The sequence below is a fragment of the Xenopus tropicalis genome, chromosome 8 (assembly GCF_000004195.4).
Source record: "Xenopus tropicalis strain Nigerian chromosome 8, UCB_Xtro_10.0, whole genome shotgun sequence".
NCBI classification, from domain to species: Eukaryota; Metazoa; Chordata; class Amphibia; order Anura; family Pipidae; genus Xenopus; species Xenopus tropicalis.
In genome coordinates, this window is record NC_030684.2 from 36,016,633 (window position 1) to 36,044,480 (window position 27,848).

A 27,848-nucleotide genomic window follows, 5' to 3' on the forward strand; every position below is an offset into this window, starting at 1 on the left:
TAACCAATAAGAAGAAGGGAGAGACTTTCGAGGAACTTTTTATTACTGCGCTGATCGCCGCCTGGTCGTGGGAGGTGCTACACTAATTCGCTGGGATGTACAGACATCTAATAGGTATAGTATAGTAATGATTGTGCTGCTACACGTGTTTTATATATATATATATATATATCTATATATATATATATCTATATATATCTATATATATATCTATATATATATCTATATATATATATATATATCTCTTGAGCTATAGAATGTGATAGAGGGATTCATCGTGTGTAAAGTCTTTACTGATTGTATTTGTTATATATGTCTATAACTACATGTATCTACCTCTGCCTGCTGTGAATACCATAAAATGATTGCTCATGTTGTTAATTTAACATGATCTGTTTGCTGTTGAGATATTTACTGAATAAAATATATATAATATGTATTTGCTAAAATATATATATAATATATATTTGCTAAGTCCTGTGAGTGTCCAATCTATGCACACAGTTTGTAAATACCCAGCATCTTTATTGGCTATTAAGGCTGGACATACGTATAGGTTAGTCTAGTTATTAGACGTGTCCCTGAATTTTTTTAATGATTTGGTCCCCCTAATATAGACATAAAAGGTGTCTTTTTTCAGCTTACGCTACATTATCTTTTGGTATGATATTGATATTATTGCACAGTTTGGAGTTGGTCTTAATTTTTTAATTTTTTTTTTGTGTGTGTTTTTTTCCAGTTATTTAGCCAGATAATTTGAAAATTCAGAGACCTGGTCACTCTAATTTAGCAGCTCTCCAGTTTGGTTTTTCAGCTGCTATCTGGTTGCTAGGGTCTTATCTACCCTAGAAACTAGGCCGTAGTTTAAATGAGAGATGGGAATATGAATAGGGGAGAGCCTGCTAAGAAAGATGACAAATAATAAAAAGTAACAGTAACAATAGAATTGTAGTCTCGGAGCAATAGTTTTTGGCTGCTGGGGTTAGTGACTCCTATTTGAAATCTGGAAAGAGGCAGAAGGGAAAGGCAAATAAACCAAAAACTAGTAAAAATAAAATGCACTATTTTATATATCTATACATTTTGGGCATCAAACTTTTTAGTAGACCTCTGGCGTTCATATTTAGGGTGATGTGTCATTGTAAAATTCTGCAAGATAAATGCGACAAATTGCAACAATTTTAGGTGATTTTCTGAAAAGTTATAAAAACCGCTAAATTTAGCAAAGCTTTTAAGAGTTTGGTAGTTTGGTGTATAAAGACTTCTTTGCCCATGTTGGATTTGTCAGAATTTGTACTTTCAAAAAATATAAGGTTTTCTGGGGTTCTCAGGACCGTTAGGGGGTCTTATGACATGATATGGAGCCATGGGGCTCTTTCTACAGAAACTGATTTGACAGGAGAGAAAAATCTATATGCACTATATTCATTTTTTTTGATCGCATCGTTTTTATTCTTGCCTGAAAAAAATACCTTTTGTGTATTATTTTGGTGTTTTTACTGCATTTTCAGTGATTTTGGTGCATTTTTGGGTATTTTATTGCATTTTTAGCTATTTTATTGCATTTTCAGTTATGCATAGTTGTTGTTCGCTTGACTTTGTCTGTAAAACTTATTTGCCCAAGCCAAAATACTCAAACTGTAATTCAGACCTGAGATATTATTAGGCAAAAAAAAAAATGATTTTAGTGATTTTCTTTTTTATTTTTATAAATTTTATTGCATTTTACATTGTTCTTTGTTACTTGTCTTTGCACATGGACATTTTGTCTGCTGTATTTCAATTTGGCATCCTCTGTACCCCACATAGTTTGGTAAATCTATGCATATTGGGCATTAAACTGTTCAGTAGACCCCTGGCGTTCATACTTAGAGTGTTTTATGTTGGTACGTTACTAAATGTGGGGTACATAATGGGGCAACATGCAAGCTTTGTGACGATTTTCAGAAATGTCACAAAAACCGTTCTGTTTAGTATAGCTTTGTAGTTTGGTAGCTTGCAGTAGAAAGTTGTATTTACCCATTTTTGTTTTGTCAGAATGTGTACTTTCAGAAAATGTATAGTTTTCTAGGGTTTCCATACTGTTAAGGGATCTTATGGCACATAATATACATGCCGGTAGCTTATATTGCTTTGTATGCACTAACTTCCTTATGGGGTCTCTAAATGCCAGATACATTGGTGATCCTATGCATAGTGGGTATCAAACTGTTCAGTGGACCCTTGGCTTTCATATTTAGGGTGTGTTTTCTTGGTACCTAATGTTATGTGGGAGATAAGGTGCTTGAAAGTGGAAGATTTGATGTGATTTTCAGGTATTCCATCAAAACCGGCAATTTTGGAAAAGCATTGCGACTCTGTAGTTTGGAGTAGAAAGACATGGGTACCAATTTTGAATTCGCCCGAATATGTACTTTCCAAAAATATATGGTTTTGGGGGGGGTCAATGTAATTTTTTGTGTTTTTACCCCACAGAAAATGCAGTAAACGTGTTGAATTTTCAGTAGCTAAAGAGATCTCCGGGGCAATTTGTATGTACTAACTTTCCTTTGGGGTCTCTAAATGCCAGATACATTGGTGATCCTATGCACAATGGGCATCAAACTGTTCAGTGGACCCTTGGCTTTCATACTTAGGATGTATTTTCTTGGTACCTAATGTTATGTGGTAGATAAGTTGTTTGAAAGTGGAAGATTTGATGTGATTTTCAGGTATTGCATCAAAACCGGCAATTTTGGAAAAGCATTGCAACTCTGTAGTTTGGAGTAGAAGGACATGGGTACCAATTTTGAATTCGCCCGAATGTGTACTTTCCAAAAATATATGGTTTTTGGGGGGTCAATGTATTTTTTTGTGTTTTTACCCCACAGAAAATGCAGTAAACGTGTTGAATTTTCAGTAGCTAAAGAGATCTCCGGAGCAATTTGTATGTACTAACTTTCCTTTGGGGTCTCTAAATGCCAGATACATTGGTGATCCTATGCACAATGGGCATCAAACTGTTCTGCTAACCCTTGGCTTTCATACTTAGGATGTATTTTCTTGGTACCTAATGTTATGTGGGAGATATGATGCTTGAAAGTGGAAGATTTGAGGTGATTTTTTAGAATTTTCATAATTTTCTTATAGAATCTTCTAAATTAAGTAAAGCATTGCCGTTTGGTACTTAGGACTTGGAAGACATAGTTACCCATTTCGGATTCATCAGAATGTGTACTTTTCAAAAATGTATGATTTCCTGGGGTAAACCTAATGTTTTAGGATTTTTGGCTTTGGAATCTAAAGTATGCCGTATTCTGCTGTAATGCTTTGAAAATTTGGTAATTTACTGTTGGGAGTTTCTGATCTATAGAAGTCAGAAATCTCCATAAAACTATACATATCAGGTATTGGCACGTTCGGGAGACATGAGGCTTTCCAAATCAGTTGAATTTTTGTCCATAAAATAAAATATGTTTCTGGTATAAATCCCTATATCTTTAAAAATAGGGCCTGATTCACTAAAGGGCGATAAAAATTATCGCACGCTTTTTCGCGTTAAAAAACGCAAAATAACTTGCGCGCGATTCACCATAGTATTATCGCGTGCGAAAAATCGCCATTTTCGCATGGGGTATTTCTCGCACTAGTTTTACCGCTTTGCGTTAATTTCCGCGCTGAAAAGAATACGATCGCATGATTCACTATAACTTTTGCGCGCTAAATATCGCATTCGGCTATACGAAAATTAACACCTACAGGCAGGCGAAAAATTATACAAAAGTACAGTAAATGATTTTTTGCAATAAAATATGGACTTACAGTGTTATTTATTCAAGTCTGTGTTTCCCCCAGAGTGACGCAGCCGCCAGTTTGCAGCGAAATGTTCATTTTTAATACAGTAATTTTCCGCAAGTATTGGCGTGTATGGCTAACATGGCGTGCGTTCATTTGCGCAACTATTTCTATTTGGCTACAAGTGATGAAATGTTTCGCCAGGCATGGATTCGCAGCGAATTTTTGGACGTGCGTTGAATTTTTTCGTGGCGGATTTTTTCATGCGTTTCGCAAAACAATCCGCCAATGGCAAGACGCATGAAAAAAATCGCCACGCAAAAATTCACCGCACATCCAAAAATTGATACAAGTGTCAAAAAATAATAGTCACGGGCAACAATTTTTTTGCCCGCACAACATTTTTGCCGTTTCGGGGATCTTTCGAAAGATTTGCTAATTTTTCACTAAAGAAACCAGAACACATTTGCTCATCACTAGTGGCTACTATTTATAAGCATCTACTATTTATATGTGGCTAATATTTATATACACCATTTATATGCTTCGACAATTTTTATACACTATTTCTATGCTACCATTCATATTCGGCGATTATTCGCGTAATTTAGCGCATGTACAGGCAAATACCGCATTGAAATAGTCTTTCGCGAGTTAAATAACGCTTGCAATATCGCGCGTAAAAATGCGCGAGTATGCTTATAGTGAATCGTGCGAAAAATCACCAAAATTAAGCGGCGGTAAAAATTTTAGCGCACAATAAGAATAGCGCACGTTTTATCGCCCTTTAGTGAATCAGGCCCATAGCATTTTTTCTTTTTTTTGTATTTCAAGCTCTAAATCTTGTTCCAGAAGTGAAAAGTTCAGGTTCAGGTCCAGAAAGTTCAGGTTCTCCTGTAAAAAATAATATATAGTTTGCCTACCTAAACTTAACCCTTCCCCCAGTAAAAAAAATTGAGAGACCACAGAATGTTTACAAAACATCTGGCACTGAGGGGAACCGAAATGTCAAATTCTGCTGGCACTTAAAGGGTTAAATCCATGAGAAAGTCTAAACCGTGTGTGGTATTGATTATTCAGTGTACTTGTGAGACAGGGGGTGTGTGGTTATATCACATGCTTCATGTACTTGTAGTGTTGAGACTTTTTTTTGTTGTATTTGTCTCAAAAGTATTTTAAATTCATTCAGTAAAATTCAGTATTGTAAATTCATTCTAGTTCTAGTCTGCCTAAACGAAAACATGTTAAGTGATTGGTAGAGCCTGGTTATTCCTACACTGATCAGTTCTATCAATCCAATTCTATGCACGGTTTCTTCATTTAATTATATGTAATAAGACTTCTTGAAGTGGCTGCCATTTTTATAATACTGATGACTAAAATCTTGCGACCATGGAATCTGCTTCTTCAGTTGTTACTCCACTGGATCTATGTATGGTTTGGTCACATACATGGTGAGGCAAATTGGGCCAGTGATGGGATCATAACAGAGACCGGTGTATCATAAGGACCACCTCAATGCAGCAAACAGAGTTTTTATTACTCGGGGAGCTAGTCAGGAAGGGCCCATACACAGGCAGATAAGCTGCCGACTGGGTCTGAATTAGCCACTTAAATCTGCCTTTTTTATTAGTTTTACCCAGAATAATCAGAACAACTGCTGATAGTATTGTGGTCAATCAGATTATATTGTTTATCACTTGTACCTTAAAATATATATCTGTAGGGGGCGTGGCTATGCTGCTGTTCTAAACAGACGCACGTTTCCATCGCTCCGTTACCGGAGGACTCATTAAGCCACTAAGCTCACTGAAACAACAAGCTTATAACAGCAAAGTACAACCATTTGAGCTAGTAATCATGACCCGAGGCAATAAAGCCAAGAAAGCCCAACCTCAGGGTAAGCCACCTGGAACTCCGCATAGGCGGCCTACCTCGTTTGACGACGACAGCATGGCGGATGGCGCCAATTCAACTCCTACGACATCGCCACAATCTGATCGAGACTCCCCACCAGAAGACTCTGATCCAGAAACCCAGCTGCAATACTCGGGAGACTCAATCTTAATTGGCAAATTCAAACGCCTACTCCAGACGGAACTTAACGCGGTAGCTGCAAAAATCACTGATCACGTCACTCAAGAACTACGGGACCTAGGCCAACGCACAGCAGCAATCGAGGATAAAGTTGACGATCTGGTCAACAAGACCGCTGAGCACGAAATCCAACTTGCGCAACTAAAAAAACAACTTACCGACATGCAAGATAATCTGGAAGACCAGGAAAATCGGACGCGCAGAAATAATATTAGGATCCGGGTCTCCCCGACGCAATACAAAATCTACAGGAGGAAGTGCCGCTGCTTCTAAAGTCTATAGGACATAACGGACTCTCTACTACTTATGGACAGAGTCCACAGGGCTCTCGGCCCCAGACGGGAGGGAGCCCCACCGAAAGACATAATTGCTCGGCTCCATTACTACTCAACGAAGGAAGCTATAATGTCTGCCTCCCGGGCCGCTCTCCATTTGGAATATAAAAGCCACCAATACTCCATCTACGCCGATCTAGCCGCATTGACAATCCAAAAACGCAAGCTCATGAAACCAGTACTCACCATCCTGACTTCGCATCGGGTCCGCTACAGGTGGGGATACCCATTCAAGCTAACGTTCATGTACCAGAACCACCCGTACTCAGCGACGACATTACCAGAAGGCCTGGAACTCCTGACCCGACTAAAGCTACAACAACCAACTCCAACTACTCCCAATACTACTCCTAGGAAAGGCTCAAGCGAGAGGTCCATTTCACCACTCTGGCGTAAAAACCCAATGCAACAGCGGGCCCCGAAACATTAATCATGCCTCACTCCACTACTCTATAAGAAGGAGTCCTCCGGGAGGAATCCCCCCCCAACCGAGGTCAACGACCGACCTTCCGAAATCCTTGCAGGATCCTGATAAGTTTATATTATCTGTTTGAACAATGTTTTCTAGTTATAGAAGTTTTTCCCTTGTCTATTCTATGCTACTATTCTTGTGGGTATAATTAATGGTCTCTTTATTTGGTATCCTACGAGCCTATCTATTAAGCTTCACTGCCTCAAATGTTATGTCTTTAAAATGTATATCCCATAACGCCAAAGGCCTGAACTCCCCCACGAAATGGTCACTGGCATTTCGGCACTACAACAAACTAGGGGCTGACATTCTTTTCCTCCAGGAGACTCATTTTTCTAACACCTCCGTACCTAAATATTTCCATTACTCATATCAACTTGTTTATACTGCCTGTGCAGAAAAAAAAACATAGAGGAGTAGCTATAGGAATTCACAAAAAACTAAATTTCCAACCCACCACCATAAAATCAGACCCGGAAGGCAGATTCCTGATCCTGGTGGGACAAATACAAGATACCCCAATAACCCTAGCAACGGTTTACGGCCCTAACGAATGTCAACAAACATATTATAGAGAATTTTTCTCTATCCTGGAGGAAAGGTGCAGAGGCCCCTTAAAGGAACAGTAACACCAAAAAATGAAACTGTATAAAAGTAACTAAAATATAATGTGCTGCTGCCCTGCACTGGTAAAAGTTGTGTGTTTGCTTCAGAAAGTCTACTATAATTTATATAAATAAGATGCTATGTAGCCATGGAGGCAGCCATTCAAAGGAGAAAAGGCACAGGCACATAGCAGATAACAGATAAAACACTATTGTATTCTACAGAACTTATCTGTTATCTGCTATGTAACCTGTGCCTTTTCTCCTTTTTTCCAGCTTGAATGGCTGCCCCCATGGCTACACAGCAGCTTATTATATAAATTATAGTAGTGTTACTGTAGCAAACGCACCAGTTTTACCAGTGCAGGGCAACAGTGCACTATATTTTTATTACTTTAAAGCTCTTTCATTTTTTGGTGTTACTGTTCCTTTAATATTGGCCGGTGACTTTAATGAGGTATCCCACCCAAATATAGACTGACAACCTAGCCCTGTATCCATACGTAATCAAAACAACAAACACTATTTCGCAAAGCTAATAGACAAATATCTTTTGGTGGACGCATGGAGGGAACAACACCCGTTTAAGAAAGATTTTACGTTTTTTTCCGTTCCGCATAATTCCCACTCTAGAATTGATATGTTCCTAATTCATAAGCAAATTTCTCCCAACATATCCCAGACAAAAATACTTTCCTGCCCTTGGTCAGACCATTCTATAATCACTCTAACACTCACTAGTCTAGCACACAAGCCCTTAAATAATATTTGGCGACTAGATGACTCCCTTCTATCTAACCCACAACATCAACAAACAATACAATCTGAATTGGAATCATATTTCACCCACAACAATACCCCAGATATTGCTAGCCCAACCTTATGGGCAGCACATAAAGCCTATATTAGAGGGATCCTAATCCAACTTAAAACTAAAGCTAGAAAAGAAAGGACCAAAGCTACTAATCAGTTAGGCATCAAAATGCAACAACTAGAAGATCAGCTTAAAACCAACCCTAATGACACTAAATCCAAACAGGAGCTTGAAAAAACTAAAACAGAACTTAATCTACTCCTGACAGAGAAAGAAATCACAAAATTACAGTGGACAAAACAAAAATTCTATAGAAAGGCTAATAAGGCCGACACAATGATGGCACGCCAGTTATCAAATAAATTTAATAAGTCCCCCTTCACCCAAATCAGATTAAAAGATGGATCCCTGACAGCAAACCCGGAACGTATCACCCAGGAATTTGCCACGTATTACCACACATTGGGCCCGATTCACTAAAGTCCGAAATAAGGAGTGCTATTTATAGCATGCGTTAAAAATCTTATCACTTCTTATTTTTCGCTCGATTCACTAAAAGGACACTTGTCATAATTAAGAAGCGATGTTCTTGGCGTTATTTATCTTGCTACGACATATTTTCAAGCAACGTGCTGCGTAATATGTTGTGCGCTGCGTAATATATTGCTTGAAAATATGTCATCGCAAGATAAATAACGCCAAGAACATCGCTTCTTAATTATGACAAGTGTCCTTTTAGTGAATCGAGCGAAAAATAAGAAGTGATAAGATTTTTAACGCATGCTATAAATAGCACTCCTTATTTCGGACTTTAGTGAATCGGGCCCATTATATCAAAAACACAAAGACCCAAACCCAACCCTATTACAGCAGTTTCTAAACCAAGCAAACTTACCTTCACTAACACCCCAACAGAAAACATTAATGTCAGAACCAATCTCAATAGAAGAAATTAAGGTAGCTATAAAGCAACTAAAGGTAAACAAATCCCCAGGCCCTGATGGGTTCACAGGGAAATACTATAAACTGTTTGCCCCTAAACTGATCCCATGGTTACACCTATTATTTAATGATATAATGACTAATAAAGGCAACTTCAGCAGAGATGATCTACAAGCACAAATAGCTGTGATACCTAAACCAGAGAAGGATCACACTAACTGTAAAAATTTTCGCCCCATATCAATATTAAACCTAGATATCAAATTGCTGGCCAAAATTATAGCCTCAAGACTTAACCAGTTTCTAGGACAACTCATCCACAAAGACCAGTCAGGATTTATCCCAAAACGACAGGTCACTGACAATATCCGCAAGATCATAAATCTCATACACATAGCAAAAATAAAAGATGTTCCCTCCATGCTCCTATCACTAGACCTAGAAAAAGCATTTGATTCTGTTTCCTGGCATCTGTATCAAGTGTTATCTGCCTATAATTTTCCTATCCCCTTCCTCTCCGTGGTTAAGGCCCTCTACAACTCCCCTATAGCTAAAGTTAGCCACATGGGGTTTCAATCAGACGCATTCAACATAAGTAGAGGGACCAGGCAGGGATGCCCCCTGTCCCCTCTACTTTTTGCCTTAGCACTCGAACCCTTAGCCCAACATCTAAGGCTAAACAAAAAGATTTCGGGTATAACTGTAGGGGACTCCGAATATAAATGTACAATGTATGCTGATGATATAATAATGTCAATGTCTAATCCCATGACTTCCCTCCCATATTTATACGAGACTCTCTCCAACTTTACTAAAATTTCGGGACTCAAAATCAATCCCTCTAAGTCAGAAGCCTTAAGCATAAACCTTCAGCCCCATCTAAAAAAACTTCTAGAAATCAATTTTGAACTTAAATGGCAAACTAAAACCATAAGATACCTAGGAGTACTGATATCAGCCGATTACAGATCCTTAGCCAAGGATAATTATCCCAAAATAGAACATAAGATTTTAAATATGGGAAAGACTTAAACTGTCTTGGCTCGGGAGAGTAACCGCACTGAAAATGTCCGCCCTTCCCCTGCTGTTGTACCTGTTCCGTACGCTACCAACCTCCCCCCCTAAAGATTACACAGAGAAAATGCAAAAGACTTTTACAAAATTTGTCTGGAACGGGAAAAGGCCACGAATTAATCGCACTACAGCTTGCCGTAACCGACACAAGGGCGGCCTAGGCATCCCTAATCTGAAAGGATATTATACCGCAGCACAATTATCCCAAATGATACCATGGTACCTACCTGAGGATAAACCACTATGGGTAACAATCGAACAAGACTCTCTGCCAAATATACCCCTAAGGAATATATTATGGACAACCCACTCCACATCTCAAATACAAACAAACCCCATAGTAACTCACCTCGTCAGGCTCTGGGACAGATCAAAGGAACCCTACAAACTCTGCTCTCTACACAAGCCAGTCACAAGCTTCATCAATAATGTTGACTTTGATCCAGGCCAATCACCAGAAGCTCTCCACTGGTGGAAACAATTCAACCTGGACACTATATACTCATTAACCAGCTCTAATACACTTCTGCCATGGCCAAGACTCCGGGAAAATTACAAAATCCCACAACAGGAATGGCTCCATTACCATCAAATAGTAAGTTACATTAGAGCTCAATATAAAGGCAAACAATTCCCTCTACCCACAGCTTTTGAGAGATTATGTTTGCAACTCACTACACTCAAAGGGGCACTATCCTATCTATATGATACAGTAACCCACCTAACTCCAATCAAGGAATTAAAATTTGTACAAACCTGGGAAAGCACACTACACCTATGCTTTGACGAGGCCACCTGGCGGGACATCTTTAAAAATACAGTAACATGCTCTATAAATGTGCTGACTCAGGAAACCTCACAAAAGATTCTACATCAATGGTACTTGGTACCAACCAGAATCTCTAAGTGGTATCCCTCGGCATCCGCACTATGCTTCCGAGCATGCAACCAACAAGGCACATTTATGCATACTTGGTGGGATTGCCCAGTCGCAGTACGCTACTGGATCAGAACTTATACTTTAATAACGGCAGTAACAGGCCTCTCGCTAAGAAAGAGCCCAGCAGAAGCCTTACTTAACAAAAATATCCCCGGCGGCAATAAATATCTGAGGAAATTAATCACTCACATTTTCTCAGCGGCGAAACAAACAATAGCTAAAGCCTGGAAATCTGCAACACTGGATATAAACCTTGTTAAAACAAGACTTGATAATATGCTAATTATGGAAAGGCTGACCAGCATTTCATTAGGCCAATTAAAAACCCACAACAAAATCTGGGCCCCCTGGATGACTTACAGAAATATCTCAATACACCTATAAGATCAACCACATCAACCTGGAAAAGATACCTCTCATAAGAGTACCGAAACACTAAAAGACAAGACCTGATTACCTACCTACAAGACTGATGTCCGGCAAATATATACCCACGAGATCTTTCTCCCCAATTTGATTGACTATCTCCCCACCTCATATTACTGACTGTACCTATTCTTTTTATCCTCTATCTTTCCCTCCCTCTCCATTCCCCCCCACCCCTCCCCTCCTTTTTCCCAATGTTTATGATCTTGTTACATACCTGCCTGGCACCTTGGGATAACCCAAAAGGCGCCCTTTTGTACACCGTTATTTTCAAAATAAAAAATATAAAAAAAATATATATATATAGCTGTAGAATCAGCTAGGTTGCTTATGCAGCAAGCAAGTTGGTTGTCAGGGCGGAGTGTTATGGTGAGTTTCCCTTTGCCCATGTTACGAGTTCTAATGTTTGTACCACTCGGTGTGTGGCAGAGCTGAGAATGAGTCAAGTTGTATATTCTGTCTGCATGGTCTAGTGAGAGCCATCTAGAGCTGGGAGGCAGAAACATCTCTGAGAAATAAACCGGCACCCAAAAATGAGTTGGTGAGAGACTCCATCATAGGCAATATGATGATGTGTTCTCTGCCAAAAACATACGCAGAGTGTTAGACAACCTGCAGCTAACCAGCTGTTGTTCCCTAACATTGCCCATCAAGTTTAGCCAGCAGCTGCTCACACAACTGCACCATCATTTTGATGCTCCCCTTACAACTACGCTTATTTCCCCTTGTTGGGCAAAGTGTTGTCCTGGGCCCAGAGGTGGCTCTTATATTTTAACTTATGCTATTCTTTACACTTATCAACTGACAAAACTAAGTCATTTTCATATTTAGCAAATGTAAACTAATATAAACATAAATGTGATACAAATACAGTCATATAGCACTGCAGATCTTCTTTATTTTACACAGACAGTTTATTTCCAGAATTGATGGGGTTTTCATTAGTGGCACACGGGGTTGATTGCTTTGCCTCCTATTCATGTTCTCATGGTACTGGCACTGGTTTGAATACTTGGTAGAGTGGTTGCAATGGTAGTGACAACTTCTAGTCTCCTAATCTTCTGGAATGCTTACATACTTAGCAATCTTATGGTGAGCCTTGCTTCACTGGTTTCTGTTTGATTCTCTCTATACTAGTACTGTCCAACCTATTATATGTAGTGGGCCAATTGAAATATAACATTGTCTTGATTTTGGAGTAAGGGCTCTGGCACACGGGGAGATTAGTCGCCCGCGTGTGCCAGAGCCCTAAGGGAGCTTTCACTGTTAATAAGACAGGCATTTATCAGTGGGTCGTTGTCATTGTATTCTTCCTTGAGTAATTAACTATAAAACTTACAGTATATACTATTTTCCGCAATCCTCAATGAAAATGAATTGGCATCCTGGGAGCTTGTGTTTTGGTATGGTCGAAAGTTATGGGTAAATCATGGTCTGATCTCTTCGGGGATCTGGCTTTTTAAAGAAACTTCTTAAATCTTCCAGCGCAAAATAGTTTCCTATGAATTTCAAGTGTATTCAAGTATGTCTTTTAACTAAACAGAATTGAGTCTTCTTTAGAAATGATTGAAAAGGCACGAGGAGGTGGGTTACGATTACACAGTGAGACTGTGAGTGACTTACACTTGCATTAGTCTGGTGTTTCTATAATTTGTAGTTCTGCAGGATCCTGAGTCTCTTGGTTTAGAAGCACATTTTCAAACGATCTTCTCAAGTAAGCCATGCAGGCTTTTGTAACAAATACGGATGCACTGAATCCAGAATTTGGTTTGGGATTCGGCCAAGATTTGTCCTTTTTCAGCAGGATTTGGATCTGGTCCAATCCATGTGCCTGGCCAAACTGAATTCAAATCCTTAAATTCACGTGACTTTTTGTCACATAAACACGGAAGTTGGAAGTCGGCCGCATCTCACAATACGGCATTTGGTGCATCCCAAGTAACCAAGAAAAAACATAAGTAATGGTGATATAATCCCTTCTCTTGGAATCTCTTCATTTTCTACTAGTTTATTTGATGGGGGTTATTGGGAAAATGATTGCAAAGTTCTAATATAAGTATATAAAAGGGTAGCTAAAGCCTTCATCAAACATAGTGTGAAGGTTTCAGTAATAATAAACGGGTTTTGCACTGATTCACGGGTACAACAGCTCAGTGCTTACTAAGTTGTTTTATGTTTTGTCTTACAGATCTATTTGTTCACCTGTAAAGCAACTCCATGGAATGAAAATGCACCAAATTCCTGTACCCAGTAAGTACTACTGTGTACTGATTTGTAGATATAGCAACCATATAATTACTAATATGTTCAGGTAATTATTACATTAAGGCTTTATGTGCCTTTGCAAAGAGAAGTTTGTAACCACTGTTCTCCAGCGTTCAGATACATATAATATATATAAGAGGTATCAGGGATTTCTCGCCCCTTTGCCTCTAGCTGTTGATGGATTGCAAGCCATATCATCATCAGAAATGTATTTGTACAAGTAGTAATAATGTTTATGGGGAATCCCATACTCCCCACTGTACAATATAAACATAGATGTCAAAGTGGAGTTGGGGGACCATATAAAGGCACAATGACAAAGCTCGATCTGATCTTTTAATATGTAGGGAAAAAAAGTTAATACGTATGTATGAATTTATATGTTAGACTTTTAAAATTTCATTTCAATATAGTTAGTGTGACTTGACTTATTTCAGTGGGGATCCTATGTTGGAAGCCATAACTGATATTGAACTATGAATATCCCTTCATATCACCTGCTTCTTTCAGGCTTCGTCCACTTACTCTGCTCGAATCTGATACATGGATTAGTGCAGGCAAAGTAAAATAGGAGCTTCTCCTTAGTATCTAACTTGTTTTTTTTTTTTTTTTAAATCAAGATGCTTAGAATTAGTCCTCCGTCCCCCAACTATTTCTTGCCCATTAGAGAATTCTTAGACTTGTAAGGAGACAAGGGAGTAACCACCAGATTATCAGCAACCTGTGGCTGCTGTAGGGTTCTTAAAGAAGAAACACTGTGTTACAACATTTGTAAAGGAGTGACAGACAGAAATGAATGAAAAAGCATTTTCAGGCCTTGAAATCTCAACATCCTCCAACAGATTGACATATGGGGGCTGTAGGGAGCTGGAATTGATAAGTTGTTGCACTAGTACAGTGATCCCCACCCAGTGCTTCGTGAGTAACATGTTGCTCCCCAACCCCTTGGATGTTGCTCCCAGTGGCCTTAAAGTAGGTGCTGATTGCATAAAAGCCAAACAGAGCCTTCTATAGGCTGCCAGTCCGCATAGGGGCTACCATATAGCCAATTCTAGCTCTTATTTGCACCCCCAGGAACGTTGTCCATGCTTGTGTCTCCCCAACACATTTAAAATATGAAAGGTTGGGGATCCCTGCACTAGTATGTGCCCATGCTGGGGTGAAAAAGCCTTTAATGGCCAATAGAACCAGTAAAGTTTCTGGTTCCATAACTGATTTAATCTGATTAATATAGAATAGGAAAGAGGTCCTAATAAAACCACCCAAGGATCTTGCAGCAAAAAATCAGCAATTTGTGAATTAGCTGTCCCACACTCATATACTGAAACTGTGCAAGACTATGGGGCTGATTTTCTAATCCACGAACGGTCCGAAGGCGTCCGAATGCGTTTTTTTCATAATGATCGGTATTTTGCGATTTTTTCGCAAATTGTCGCGACTTTTCCGTAGTGTTTTGACTTGCGCGAATTGTCGCGACTTTTTCGTAGCCTTCGCGCCGAGTACGAAAGTTTCGGATTCATTCAAGCTTCAGTATCGTGACTTTTCTTGGGCCAGGTTGGAGCTACAGAGTGCCATTGAGCCCTATGGGAGACTTTCCTTGGGCCAGGTTGGAGCTACAGAGTGCCATTGAGTCCTATGGGAGGCTTCCAAAATCATGCAAAGTCTGAAAGTTTTGGCCGCCGTTTACGAGCGCTCAATACGCAAAAGTCGCGACAATATACAAGCAATTCGTAACGGCTACGAAAAAGTCGCAAAATGTTCGTTTCCAATCCAAATTTTTCCCATTCGGATTCGAATTTGTGGATTAGTAAATCAGCCCCTAAGAGTGGTACCCAGGCCTCATTCTGCTAATTCTGCTGTGTCTATGGCTGCTACACCCTTGTTCCTAAGCTTTGGTTTAGAACCTTCCATGTCCCACTTCTGCAGTCATTGCATTTAAATAGATTTCAGAACTGTACATGTATACAAAAATCTCGAGTTCCCATAAATCTTAGTTTAGCATAATACCTGTAGGGGTTTGTTATTAATATATGAAAGTGTACCTGCAATTTAATGAATGTGTCATATAGGCCAGAGAGTAGTGCTGACAAATTGGCACCCTCTGAGATTAACCCATTTATATTTCTCACTTTGGATCCTTTTTTTTTTTGGTAAACATGTATAGTGTATGTCCTGCACAATGAGACTTCGCTGCAATGTTATTTATTCTTACATACCCTGGCATGCCCTGATCCACCCCACTATCCAGAAAGTTCCAAATTACGGAAAGGCCATCTCATATAGACTCCATTTTAATCAAAAAATTCACATTTTTTAAAAATGATTTCCTTTTTCTCTCTAATAATAAAACAGTATCTTGTACTTGATCCAAACTAAGATATTTAATTATCAATTACTGTTTAAATAATGTTTTTAGCAGACTTTAGGTAGGAGATCCCAATTATGGAAAGACCCCTTATCCGGAAAACCCCAGCATTATGGATAATGGGTCCCATACCTGTACAGCATTTTAACTAGTTGACTCATAAAAAAAGCTTTCTTCTGTGGTCTCTGCCACTAGTACTGTGATTGTAAGTGTATATGAAGGAATTTGGGGGGTTGTTGCCTGCAGAGAGTGCAAATATATAGAACAATTAAAAGCTATCCATGCTAGTGTATAGTATGGGCCACAAGCCAATCATAAGGGTAACATTTGTTTTTATAGCTGCATTGCCAGACCTCTGATGATTATATTTTAAAAAGGCATGCTCATTAGATAAGGTTTAAAAAACAGGAAAATTGTATACTGGAATGTTATAGTCCTTGCATTAAAACTGTAAAGGGGGGCCATAAATGGCCAGATCCACACGTGTAGCAAGGTCAGCAGTGCTACCTACTGAGCCAACATGTACTCACCAAACTCTCTTAATCCCATATGTCTAGAAAGACTTGCTGCTTGTGCCTGTAACAAAAAATTCATCCCTTAACTGCCATTGATGCAGAATCTACCAGCACAAAAGAGTTGCCATAACCCCTGATTATATGTTTCCAGGTGCTATGTAAATAGAAAATACCCAGCCATGGATTTCTGTGGACATGGCCATTTAAAGGGTGAAGGAATAGATTATTTTTAAATCACAGTTTAGTATCCAGTGACATAGACAATTTGCATTTATCTGTTTTTATTTAACTTTTTGCTGTTTTGGACCTCTATTCTGCAGCATTGCGGTATGAACTGTTGAGCAACCAGGCAATGATTTTAATGACATAATGAAACACAAATTAAAGATGGAATAAACAAAGAGCTACATTATAATAATGACAATAAAAACCAAGTCGGCTTTCTGTAGCATTGCACCATGATTTGGTCCAGCATTTGGCCAAGCCATTTTGCAGGTTCAGAGTTGGCCAGAGTTATCCAGTAGCCAGTCATGGGGCTTTAAAACCTGAACAACTGAATGCCACAAATGTTCACAGATGAAATACATTTTGATTCTCTCAAATATTAATATGCAGATTAGTTTTGATTGGTTTTGGTATTCAGCAAAATCTTTTGTAGAATATTCTGCATTTTTATGAACCCCAAAATATTGGATTTGCTGCACCGCAAGCTCCATGACAGTGCCCTGTTTGAGGGGTGTGTTCCATCTGTGAAGAGAGGATGATACCCAGATTCTCCTTTGGACTCCACTTTGTGTAGCTGGGGTGGGTGCTGCTGGACTGCTCGAAGAGAGAGGCCTCAGGGAGAGACGGGGGGCAGGAGTCCTGATTAATGAGAAGCCTTAAGCTAGACCAAACACCTTAATGGGAATTGGGTAGGGGACTGTGAGAATCACCATGCTTTAGTTATTGTAAGTCTATCTCCTGTTTTGGCACACTAAAGGTATGGGAGACCGGCAGGGTATTTAGTTATTTAGTATGAGCAAGCCTGTGCTCCACTGAGAAGGGCTAAACAGTGTGGGTTTTTTCCTTTTGAGACCACAGAGGGATCCAAGTTGGTTTATATTCTATGGGAGACAATAACTGAATTTTCTAGAACACTATGACTAAATGCCCATGGTAAGATTAACCTGTGAAGGAGCTGACACTCCATTGTATATTTGATGAGATCAAATGATCTATCAGTGATAGATGCTGCATAATGTGATATCAATGTTCAGTCTAATAAGTGACATCCCTTCTTTTTCAATAACTGTGTTGTTTTTTTTTAAAGAACCCCTGGCACCCAAGATTTCCTCTGAAAGTGCAGGGAATGAGGCATTGAGAGCAACAGGAGTTCTACATCTACATCATACTGGAAGTTGCCATAATCTTGAATGTGACATGTAAGCTGTTATCTATGTCTTTCTACAGGGTAACATCTTAGTGAGGATCAATTGCCTTTACGTAGATGCCTACAGTGTTGTGAAAAACTATTTGCCCCCTTCCTGATTTCTTATTCTTTTGCATGTTTGTCACACAAAATGTTTCTGATCATCAAACACATTTAACTATTAGTCAAAGATAACACAAGTAAACACAAAATGCAGTTTTTAAATGAGGGTTTTTATTATTTAGGGAGAAAAAAAATCCAAACCTGCATGGCCTTGTGTGAAAAAGTAATTGCCCCCTGAACCTAATAACTGGTTGGGCCACCCTTAGCAGCAATAACTGCAATCAAGAGTTTGCGATAACTTGCAACGAGTCTTTTACAGCGCTCTGGAGGAATTTTGGCCCACTCAACTTTGCAGAATTGTTGTAATTCAGCTTTATTTGAGGGTTTTCTAGCATGAACCGCCTTTTTAAGGTCATGCCACAACATCTCAATAGGATTCAGGTCAGGACTTTGACTAGGCCACTCCAAAGTCTTCATTTTGTTTTTCTTCAGCCATTCAGAGGTGGATTTGCTGGTGTGTTTTGGGTCATTGTCCTGCTGCAGCACCCAAGATCGCTTCAGCTTGAGTTGACAAACAGATGGCCGGACATTCTCCTTCAGGATTTTTTGGTAGACAGTAGAATTCATGGTTCCATCTATCACAGCAAGCCTTCCAGGTCCTGAAGCAGCAAAACAACCCCAGACCACCACCATATTTTACTGTTGGTATGATGTTCTTTTTCTGAAATGCTGTGTTACTTTTACGCCAGATGTAACGGGACACGCACCTTCCAAAAAGTTCAACTTTTGTCTCGTCAGTCCACAAGGTATTGGCAATCATTGAGATGTTTTTTAGCAAAATTGAGATGAGCCATAATGTTCTTTTTGCTTAAAAGTGGTTTGCGCCTTGGAAATCTGCCATGCAGGCCGTTTTTGCCCAGTCTCTTTCTTATGGTGGAGTCGTGAACACTGACCTTAATTGAGGCAAGTGAGGCCTGCAGTTCTTTTTATGTTGTCCTGGGGTCTTTTGTGGCCTCTCGGATGAGTTGTCTCTGCGCTCTTGGGGTAATTTTGGTTGGCCGGCCACTCCTGGGAAGGTTCACCACTGTTCCATGTTTTTGCCATTTGTGGATAATGGCTCTCACTGTGGTTCGCTGGAGTCCCAAAGCTTTAGAAATGGCTTTATAACCTTTACCAGACTGATAGATCTCAGTTACTTTTGTTCTCATTTGTTCCTGAATTTCTTTGGATCTTGGCATGATGTCTAGCTTTTGAGGTGCTTTTGGTCTACTTCTCTGTGTCAGGTAGCTCCTATTTAAGTGATTTCTTGATTGAAACAGGTGTGGCAGTAATCAGGCCTGGGGGTGACTACAGAAATTGAACTCAGGTGTGATAAACCACAGTTAAGTTATTTTTTAACAAGGGGGGCAATCACTTTTTCACACAGGGCCATGTAGATTTGGAGTTTTTTTTCTCCCTTAATAACGTAAACCTTCATTTAAAAACTGCATTTTGTGTTCAATTATGTTATCTTTGACTAATAGTTAACGGTTTTTGATGAGCAGAAACATTTAAGTGTGACAAACATGCAAAAGAATAAGAAATCAGGAAGGGGCAAATAGTTTTTCACACCACTGTATATGGAACATCTTGTTTTAGCAGGTAGAATATAAAAGCAAACTGCTCCATATTTGTTAAATCCCTTTAGTTACTTACAGCATTTCTGCTATTCAGAAAATGTTTTGGGGGAATTTAATGTTTATGAAGACATAGTATTCCCACATATTACCTTCAGAACATTAAGCAGTCAAGTTGCTTAATGTTCTGAAGGTAATATGTGGGAATACAATGTCTGTTCGGAGGGAGATTTTGCACCATAAGGAGTTTTACCTTGGTTGCCCAGTCACTTAGTACCTGGATAGTTAAATCTGCCACCTAGTGGCTATGAGAAGACATTACATAAGTGAAGACGTGACTGTAAATTGAATGAAAAGCATGCCGTGGGAAACAGATCAGGTTGCAGATTATTGGCAGTGCTGCAATGTAAATATTGTCATGTTGTTACTTTAGAATTGTTTTTTAACTTTGTGGGGGAGAAATGGAGCTGGCTTAAGACAAAAGAAGATGTGGAAGGCATGCTGTTGTGTAGGGGGCCTGTGAAAAACTCTGCCTAAGAGCCGTGTAAGAAGTGACTACAGGGGAAGCAGCACAGTGTGAGGGGGCTAAGGAGAAACTGAGACCCCCCCTACCACAGAGCACACCAGTGCTGATTGGAGGTTTCTGGTGTGGGTGGCAGGGGGCCTGGGTATTCAGAGTTAGACCCTTGGCCTTCAGCAATCAGGTGAAAGACTGTGAGACACAGAATCCTAGCTCTGCTGACCACAGTTGCAAAGTTGCAGTAAGAACACTCCTAAGGGTGATGGCCGATGGGGAGATTTGTAGCCTTTGCTCGAATCTTCGCTACCGCAGGTGACAAATCTCTCAAATTTTTTGGCAATAATGTAAATTGCGGAATGCAAGACATACACATTGTTTCGTTTTCCGTAGTCGCCACAGGCAAATTTCAGCAAATTGGGAAAGACAAAACAACTTGCATGGTTTTCCCCTGGTCGATCTACATTATTGACACTGGAAAAGCATTTTCGGGAGGTGAGTCACCCGCAGTGGGTCTTCCCTGTCTGTTATCAACCAAAGGGGTAAGGGAAAGGCTGCAGAGAAAATCATGGGCATGTTGTAGACAGTAAGGGGGCAATAATCAGAGTCAGGTTTTTAAAGGAGAAAGAAATGTATAACTTTGGGCGTCACTGGAAAACAAAGTTCTGCATATGCCTTCCCACTGGTATTCACTTTATTGAACATGGGAAGGCATTTTGGTCGCCCGCAGTAGTGGAGATTTAACGACTGGTGATTAATCTCCCTATGGGGAACTGTTGAATCCTCTGTGTATAACGCCCCCCCCCCCAGCTGATACCACGTCATGTTGCCAAGTGTTGTATGCTATTCATGTACACAGCTGCAAAATGTGCCACAGTATTAAAATGAAAACACAGTAATGTCCCTGCCACAATAAACCTTTGGTTCCCAAACTTTAAGGGCTGTGGGGACTTGCAGCAGCAGGGGGAGCTCAGCTAGAAGGTCAGTTAGGCCATTGATAAAGCCTAGTAAGGAGGTGAAACAAACTCCAGGTGCTGAGTGCACACTAGGCCCCATGTAGATTTTTGAATGGGGGATCAAATACATGATGTTGAATTGTAGCAGAGCTTGTTAGTTAAGCAACGGTTGTGAATGGTACATAATGGACCTTGGCCAGGATATGTATGGGCATAGCTAGAAATCATTCAGATTCTCTATCCAAGAGTCATACATTTCAGCTCTTGTAGATAAGAGGATGACTTATCTTAGCTAATTGCTCATTGGTTGCTATGGGTTACAACAGAAGTTTTGTTTCCGCACCCCATAGTCTGCTACGCCTTCACAAAATTACCAAATACAGTAATTTCTTGTTCTGTTGACCTTAAAGGCACAAGAACTGGTACTGGAAACACTGGAGACTGACTTTTTCTGCCACAGCAATCATCTTACGCTTTTTCTACTGTGCCCTTTGTTCTGTTTTTGTATTGTCACCCTTTCCATAGTTAACAGACACTTTACACTTTAGGAATCACTTGACATTGGCAGGTAGTGGGTTGCCCATGATTTTGTTGGTGTGGCAGGGGTTGGGATTCTTGCCCCCCAAAGTTATGCCCCAGGTCTGTGTATAGTTCAATTTGCTTGTGGCCAAGGTATTTAATAGTGACAGAATGTGTTTTTGGTATAACAGAGACCTGCTGAGATATATGGGTGTATTTAGCCATAGATTTTCAATATTGGGCCATACATGCCTTTAAGACCCCAGGTCTACTGTTATTTGACTGTAAATGGAATTATTTTGTTGATTGCTTGATTGACAGGGATCGAAATCTGTATTATTTATGTATGCAGTGCTGCTGGGATTTTCTGGCTCAGTGACTTACACCCGTAGAGCTAAGCATAGAGATACCAGATGAGTATAGATGGAGCCATTCTTTCCAATATATAGTGCCAGGGATTGCAAAACCTGTGCTATACCCTGCTTCTGTACCCTCCGATAGTTATGCCACTATAATTAGATTTCTCATTATATTGATGTGACATCCCACTCTGTGAGAGGACAGTCCTGGACTGACCTAGGCAGGCTTGGACTGCAAAACTGCCAGGATAGGATAGGGGAGAAGTTACAGGCAGTACAATGGGCACCTGCTAAAGACATGAGCATTCCCACCTGCTAAAGACATGGAAGCATTTCACAAATCCCAAGAAGATTTCCTTACCTGGTTAATGAAAAACCCACATCTTCTCATCTACCCAATGAATATCAACTGCATCTGCATTACTTTCCCTATGAGGGGGCACCTGATAACCCAGACTATGAAAGGGAGAATAGAATCTATTCCTAATTAAACTGAAATGCAGTCAAAACATTGTTTTGTTTTGTGTTCCCTTTTATAAGGATATGCCATAACTGTGATAGATTCAAGTGTGTCCGTATCACATTAAATCCTGGTTTCAGTTTGATTAATTATTTTTTTCTTTCACCCCCAGCTTTTTGAATGCAGATATATATCCAAGTGGGTGCACTAAGCATACAGCCTTCATGCCATGATGGGGAATGGTGGAGGATGCCAAGAATAACCATTATAAACAGAATCTTCAGCCTGTTAGGCCAGTGTGAGAATGCTTGGTAGAGCAGCCAATACCCACAGGAGGAGGGCACCTGTCACTCGCAGGTACTGAACCATTCAGTGTTTCTTCATTTGATCCATTCTCTCTAACCTACTATATGTTATTCCTTCAAAATGACACAATACCCAGAATAAAGACACACACACACAGTGGCTTGATGGTAAATCTGTGACAGCACAGTTTTATTAATATGTCTATGAAGATTTTCATTCATCCAGGTCATGGTATATCTAGTATAAATAAATTTGAAGCAACTGGACTTGTTTAGTAATCATTGAAGACGTTTCACTACTCATCCGAGCAGCTTCTTCAGTTCAACTGACTGGTATGGGAAGTCCTCAGCATATATACTCTTCCACTAATCCAATCACAATGGCACTATGTAACTCTTCAGAAAGGTGACATCTGAAACTCACAGAGGTGTGAATGCTGTGGAGTTACTTTGAAAGGATTACCAAAGTATCATGCAACTCTTCAAACAGGTGTTACTTGTTAGAGTTGCATGAATGGATGTGTGAAGAGTTCTGAAACTGCCGGGGTACAGATGTTAGAACAGCATTGTATGTAGCAGACAGATGGTGTCGAAGTCCCCCGCCAGGACTCTGCTGTCTTTCTACACCTAAAAGACAAGGGACACTCCTTTGAAAATAGCAATGTCCAAATTTTGGACAAAGAAGACCGCTGGTTTGAAAGAGGTGTAAAAGAGGCCATTCATGTCAAAGTGGAGAAACCATCCCTTAACAGAGGCGGGGGACTTCGACACCATCTGTCTGCTACATACAATGCTGTTCTAACATCTGTACCCCGGCAGTTTCAGAACTCTTCACACATCCATTCATGCAACTCTAACAAGTAACACCTGTTTGAAGAGTTGCATGATACTTTGGTAATCCTTTCAAAGTAACTCCACAGCATTCACACCTCTGTGAGTTTCAGATGTCACCTTTCTGAAGAGTTACATAGTGCCATTGTGATTGGATTAGTGGAAGAGTATATATGCTGAGGACTTCCCATACCAGTCAGTTGAACTGAAGAAGCTGCTCGGATGAGTAGTGAAACGTCTTCAATGATTACTAAACAAGTCCAGTTGCTTCAAATTTATTTATACTAGATAGTTTTATTAATAATAATTAGAAACTTATAGATTTTATAGAAAATATGATTAATAATTATTAAAATTAATAGATTGGGCTATTTTGGTCCTGAGGAAGGCAAAAACCTCTGGAAGCTTTGGCCAATCTGCTTCATTAGAGGGAAAAATTCCTTCCTGACTCCTTAACGGCAATCGGATTTCTCCCAGGATCAAATGCGCCCTATAAAACCAAGGGTAGGGGAAACAGTAAGCAATATGGAAGCATACACACGAGCACCATTTAGCTGCAAGGTGAATCCTGCATTTCCTTCCAAGCAGCCTGCAGACCCCGGCTTCTGCAGTTTGATGGATGGAATGAAAAGAAATTCAGGACTGACCGAGTTTGCCTAAGGGTGCTTTTGTTTATGGTGCCATATTGGGTTGAAAGAGAAGGTAACGTGGGTGTAACAGGGGTGAGTGTAAGGGGGGCGCTACTGGTGCTATTGTAGTAAAAGGAAAGGGAGGCAGTGGTGGTGAGGGAAAGGGATATGGCAGCATACACATGATTGCCATTAAGCTGCAGGGTTAAGGCTACATTCCCTCGCTGCAGACCCCGGCTTCTGCAGTCTGATGGATGGAGTGAAAAGGAGAGTCTACCGTGTAGCTTAAGAGTGATCCTGTTTATGGTGCCATATTGGGTTGAAAGAGGTGATAACTTATATCTAATTATTATCTATTATATCTATTATTAACTAATAATGGTGGAACTGGGGTAAATGTAATAACATAAAAATTGCAAAGCTGGTGAAACTATAAAGGGAGAGACTGCTGGTTGTATTACAGTGAAAAGAGAGGGAGGCAAAAAGAGTGATGTGATCGCATAACAAAAATGCTTTTAAGCTGCTAGGTGAATGCTGCATTCCCTTCCATTCCATTGAACCCAGGCAGCCTGCAGACCCCGGCTTCTGCAGTCTGATGGATGGAGTGAGAAGGAATGCAGGGTCTACCCTGCATGTGGCTTAAGAAGTGTTCCTGTTTATGGTGGCAGATTTTGGTTGAAACAGGAGGTACTGGTGGTGGAACTGCGGAAGGTGGCAGGTGAGGCATCACTGGTGGAACTGCAGTGAGTGTAAGAGGAGACACTGCTGCAGAGGAAGAAAAAGGAGGCACTGTTGTTAAAAAAAACAAGATATGGCAGCATACACATGAGTGCCATTAAGCTGCTGCATTCCCTTCCATTCCATTGGACCTCAGGCAGTCTGCAGACCCCGGCTTCTGCAGTCTGATGGATGGAGTGAAAAGGAATGCAGGGTCTAATGAATGCTTTAGGGCGCTTCTGTGTATGATTCCATATCTGTTTGAAAGAAGAGGTCCTGCTGGTGGTGGCAGGGGTGGCATCGTTGGTAGAAATGCGGTGGTTGTCAGAGGAGGCACCGCTGGTGAAAGTGCATGGGAGCACTACTGGTGGTATTGCTGTGTAATTAGGGGAGCACGGATGGTGGAATTACAGCAGATGTAAGTTGAGGCACTGCTGGTTGAACAGAGTTGGATAAAAGGACTGGTGGAAATATGGTGGATAGAAGGAGATGCACTGATGGTTTTACCTGAACACACTATTGGTGGTGGCCTGAGGTAGCTTGAGGAAGGGTCATTGCTGATGGAACTGCATTTACTTAAACAGATGATACCTAAATGGTGGTACTGCAGTATTTGGTACTTTGGAAACTGCTGATGGATCTGTTGGTAGGTGCCATTTCTAAACGCTTCTGAGACCAGCCTACAAAAGCCAAACAATAAACTTAGAATTAAAACCACACATTTTTACAAGTGATATTCCTGTAGATATTCTATAACACTTAGGGGATGCACTCCCTATTGGTTACCTTGTTATCTCAACAAGTTTTTTGATGTGCAGGATTTTTTTGTGATTATTTTTCATGCATAAGAGCAATCATCTCAGAGGTCACCTTAGTATTCCCATAGAATCCCCAATGTGCCTGATTCCCATAACCAGCTCTGCTCTGATCAGTTCCCCTGCACCTTTAACATAAAAAATCCTAATGCTGGGCATTTATTCTTCTGATTTGTGCTACTTGTTTTTTAACCCAGGCCCTTTCTTACCTATTATCCCATTAGGACCTAAAATGCTGAAAAGTTGAAGTCCTGAAAGGCTTGTTCGATGTCATCTACCATTTCAGCACAAGGTCCTTTGGGCAGCGTTAGATTGGCTGGCAGCTTGGTGTACTTCTCATCAAAGTAGCTGACATCCTCCGGTCCGTTGAGGCTGGGTACGAACGGGGCTGTTGCCTTCCCATCAATGATGTCATCCCAGGCTGTGTTCTGCAAATAGGAACCATAAAAATGCTTGTTATTTAAAGTTCTTCAGAAAATGGCACCTTACGGCCATTTTTAGAAGCTGAGGATATGAAAGGACTGTACCTCTCAGATAGTATCCAGGGGTATTTCCCAGAAGATATTAGAATTATTATGACAATAGAGACAGAGAACTTACATTAAAGAATGGATGATGAGCTACATCCTCTGCATCATCCTGGGTAGAACCCAGTCGCTCCTCTGGATTCTTCATCAAGAGCTACAAGAACAGAAAATGGCAGTTACATGTACAGAAGCATCGGCGAGACTCAAGAGTTAAATTATAAAGTGGTCGCTGAGCTAAAGAGCTGGTTGTAATAAACCGATAGCTCTGTGCTACTTACCTGTGATATAAAGCTCAGTGCTTGTGGTTCCAGGGAGTCGGGATAGTGTGGCTCATCCTCCTCAATCCACTCATACATGTAGTCGATGTCCTTTCCGGTGAAGGGTCTCTGCATTGTATAATAAGAATGTATTAGGGGACCAGGATTATTATAAAGAGAGAGTGCTTTATGAGGTTAGATAAATAACAGTAGATCTATTTATTTCTGTATTACCTCCCTCTATAACTGACCAGTGGCAATTTCTACTTACTGTTCCAAGGAGCATTTCATACACGATAACTCCAAGAGCCCACCAGTCGACAGCTCTTGTGTATTGCTCCTCCTTCACGAGCTCTGGTGCCATGTAAGCTGGAGTGCCAAGTATGGTGCTTGTTCTGTCTCCATATCCAATGCCTTAAAAAAAAAGCCAAATTGTTAGTGATATTTATTGAGGCATTAATGCCAGTGTAAACCGTAAATTAGTCCACTTTGTGCTGGATAATTATACAAGGCCCTCTTACCTGTTTTGCCCATGCCAAAATCGGCGATTTTTAAGTAGCCGGCTTCATCTATGAGTAGATTTCCTGGCTTTAAATCTCTGCATTGAAACAAAATGGAGACATTATAATGACACATTAAAACTGCTGCCAGAGAATTCTGCCTCTTGTTCTATTTCCTTCCCATAACCTTCTAAATAGTGACTTTCAAGCTGTAGCTGTCCTGCTGCTAAACTGCAACAGCTTAAAACTCCAGGTTGTACTCGCCACTAAGGGTGAAGACACACAGAGCTACTAGTAGCAGCTACTTTTTCATGGCTACTAAGGGCTCTGGTACACGGGGAGATTAGTCGCCCGCGGCAAAACTCCCTGCTCGCGGGCGACTAATCTCCCCGAGTTGCCTTCCCCCTGCCATCCCACCGGCGAACATGTAAGTCGCCGGCGGGATGGCAGACGCGGCGGCGCGATTTCGCGCAAATCGCCGAAAAAGACTCGCGAGGCTTTTTCGGCGATTTCCCAAAATCGCCCCGCCGCGTCTGCCATCCCGCCGGCGACTTACATGTTCGCCAGTGGGATGGCAGGGGGAAGGCAACTCGGGGAGATTAGTCGCCCGCGAGCAGGGAGTTTTGCCGCGGGCGACTAATCTCCCCGTGTACCAGAGCCCTAAAAGCTACAAAAATACCCTGCCATGGACAATAATGAGAATTGCATCTGCTAAAACACATGTTGAGACTGTTATCAGTAA

At 40.5% G+C, this 27,848-nt stretch overlaps 1 protein-coding gene and 1 long non-coding RNA gene across 2 annotated transcripts; one reads left to right on the plus strand and one right to left on the minus strand.

The window, feature by feature from the left end:
- Positions 1–14: 14 nt before the first annotated feature.
- LOC108648374 lies at positions 15–23,032 on the plus strand. Its single transcript, XR_001925205.2, has 4 exons — positions 15–114; positions 13,668–13,729; positions 17,937–18,048; positions 22,698–23,032. It is a non-coding gene; the product is annotated as an uncharacterized LOC108648374 (long non-coding RNA).
- A 2,993-nt stretch (positions 23,033–26,025) lies between these two features.
- Positions 26,026–26,798, minus strand: LOC116406755 (serine/threonine-protein kinase N2-like). Its single transcript, XM_031891582.1, has 3 exons — positions 26,628–26,798; positions 26,423–26,503; positions 26,026–26,250 (listed from the first exon to the last, which is right to left on the minus strand). The coding sequence occupies exons 1-3, from the start codon at positions 26,739–26,741 to the stop codon at positions 26,050–26,052; spliced, it is 396 nt and encodes a 131-aa protein (XP_031747442.1). The 5' UTR covers positions 26,742–26,798; the 3' UTR covers positions 26,026–26,049.
- Between the last annotated feature and the right edge of the window lie 1,050 nt (positions 26,799–27,848).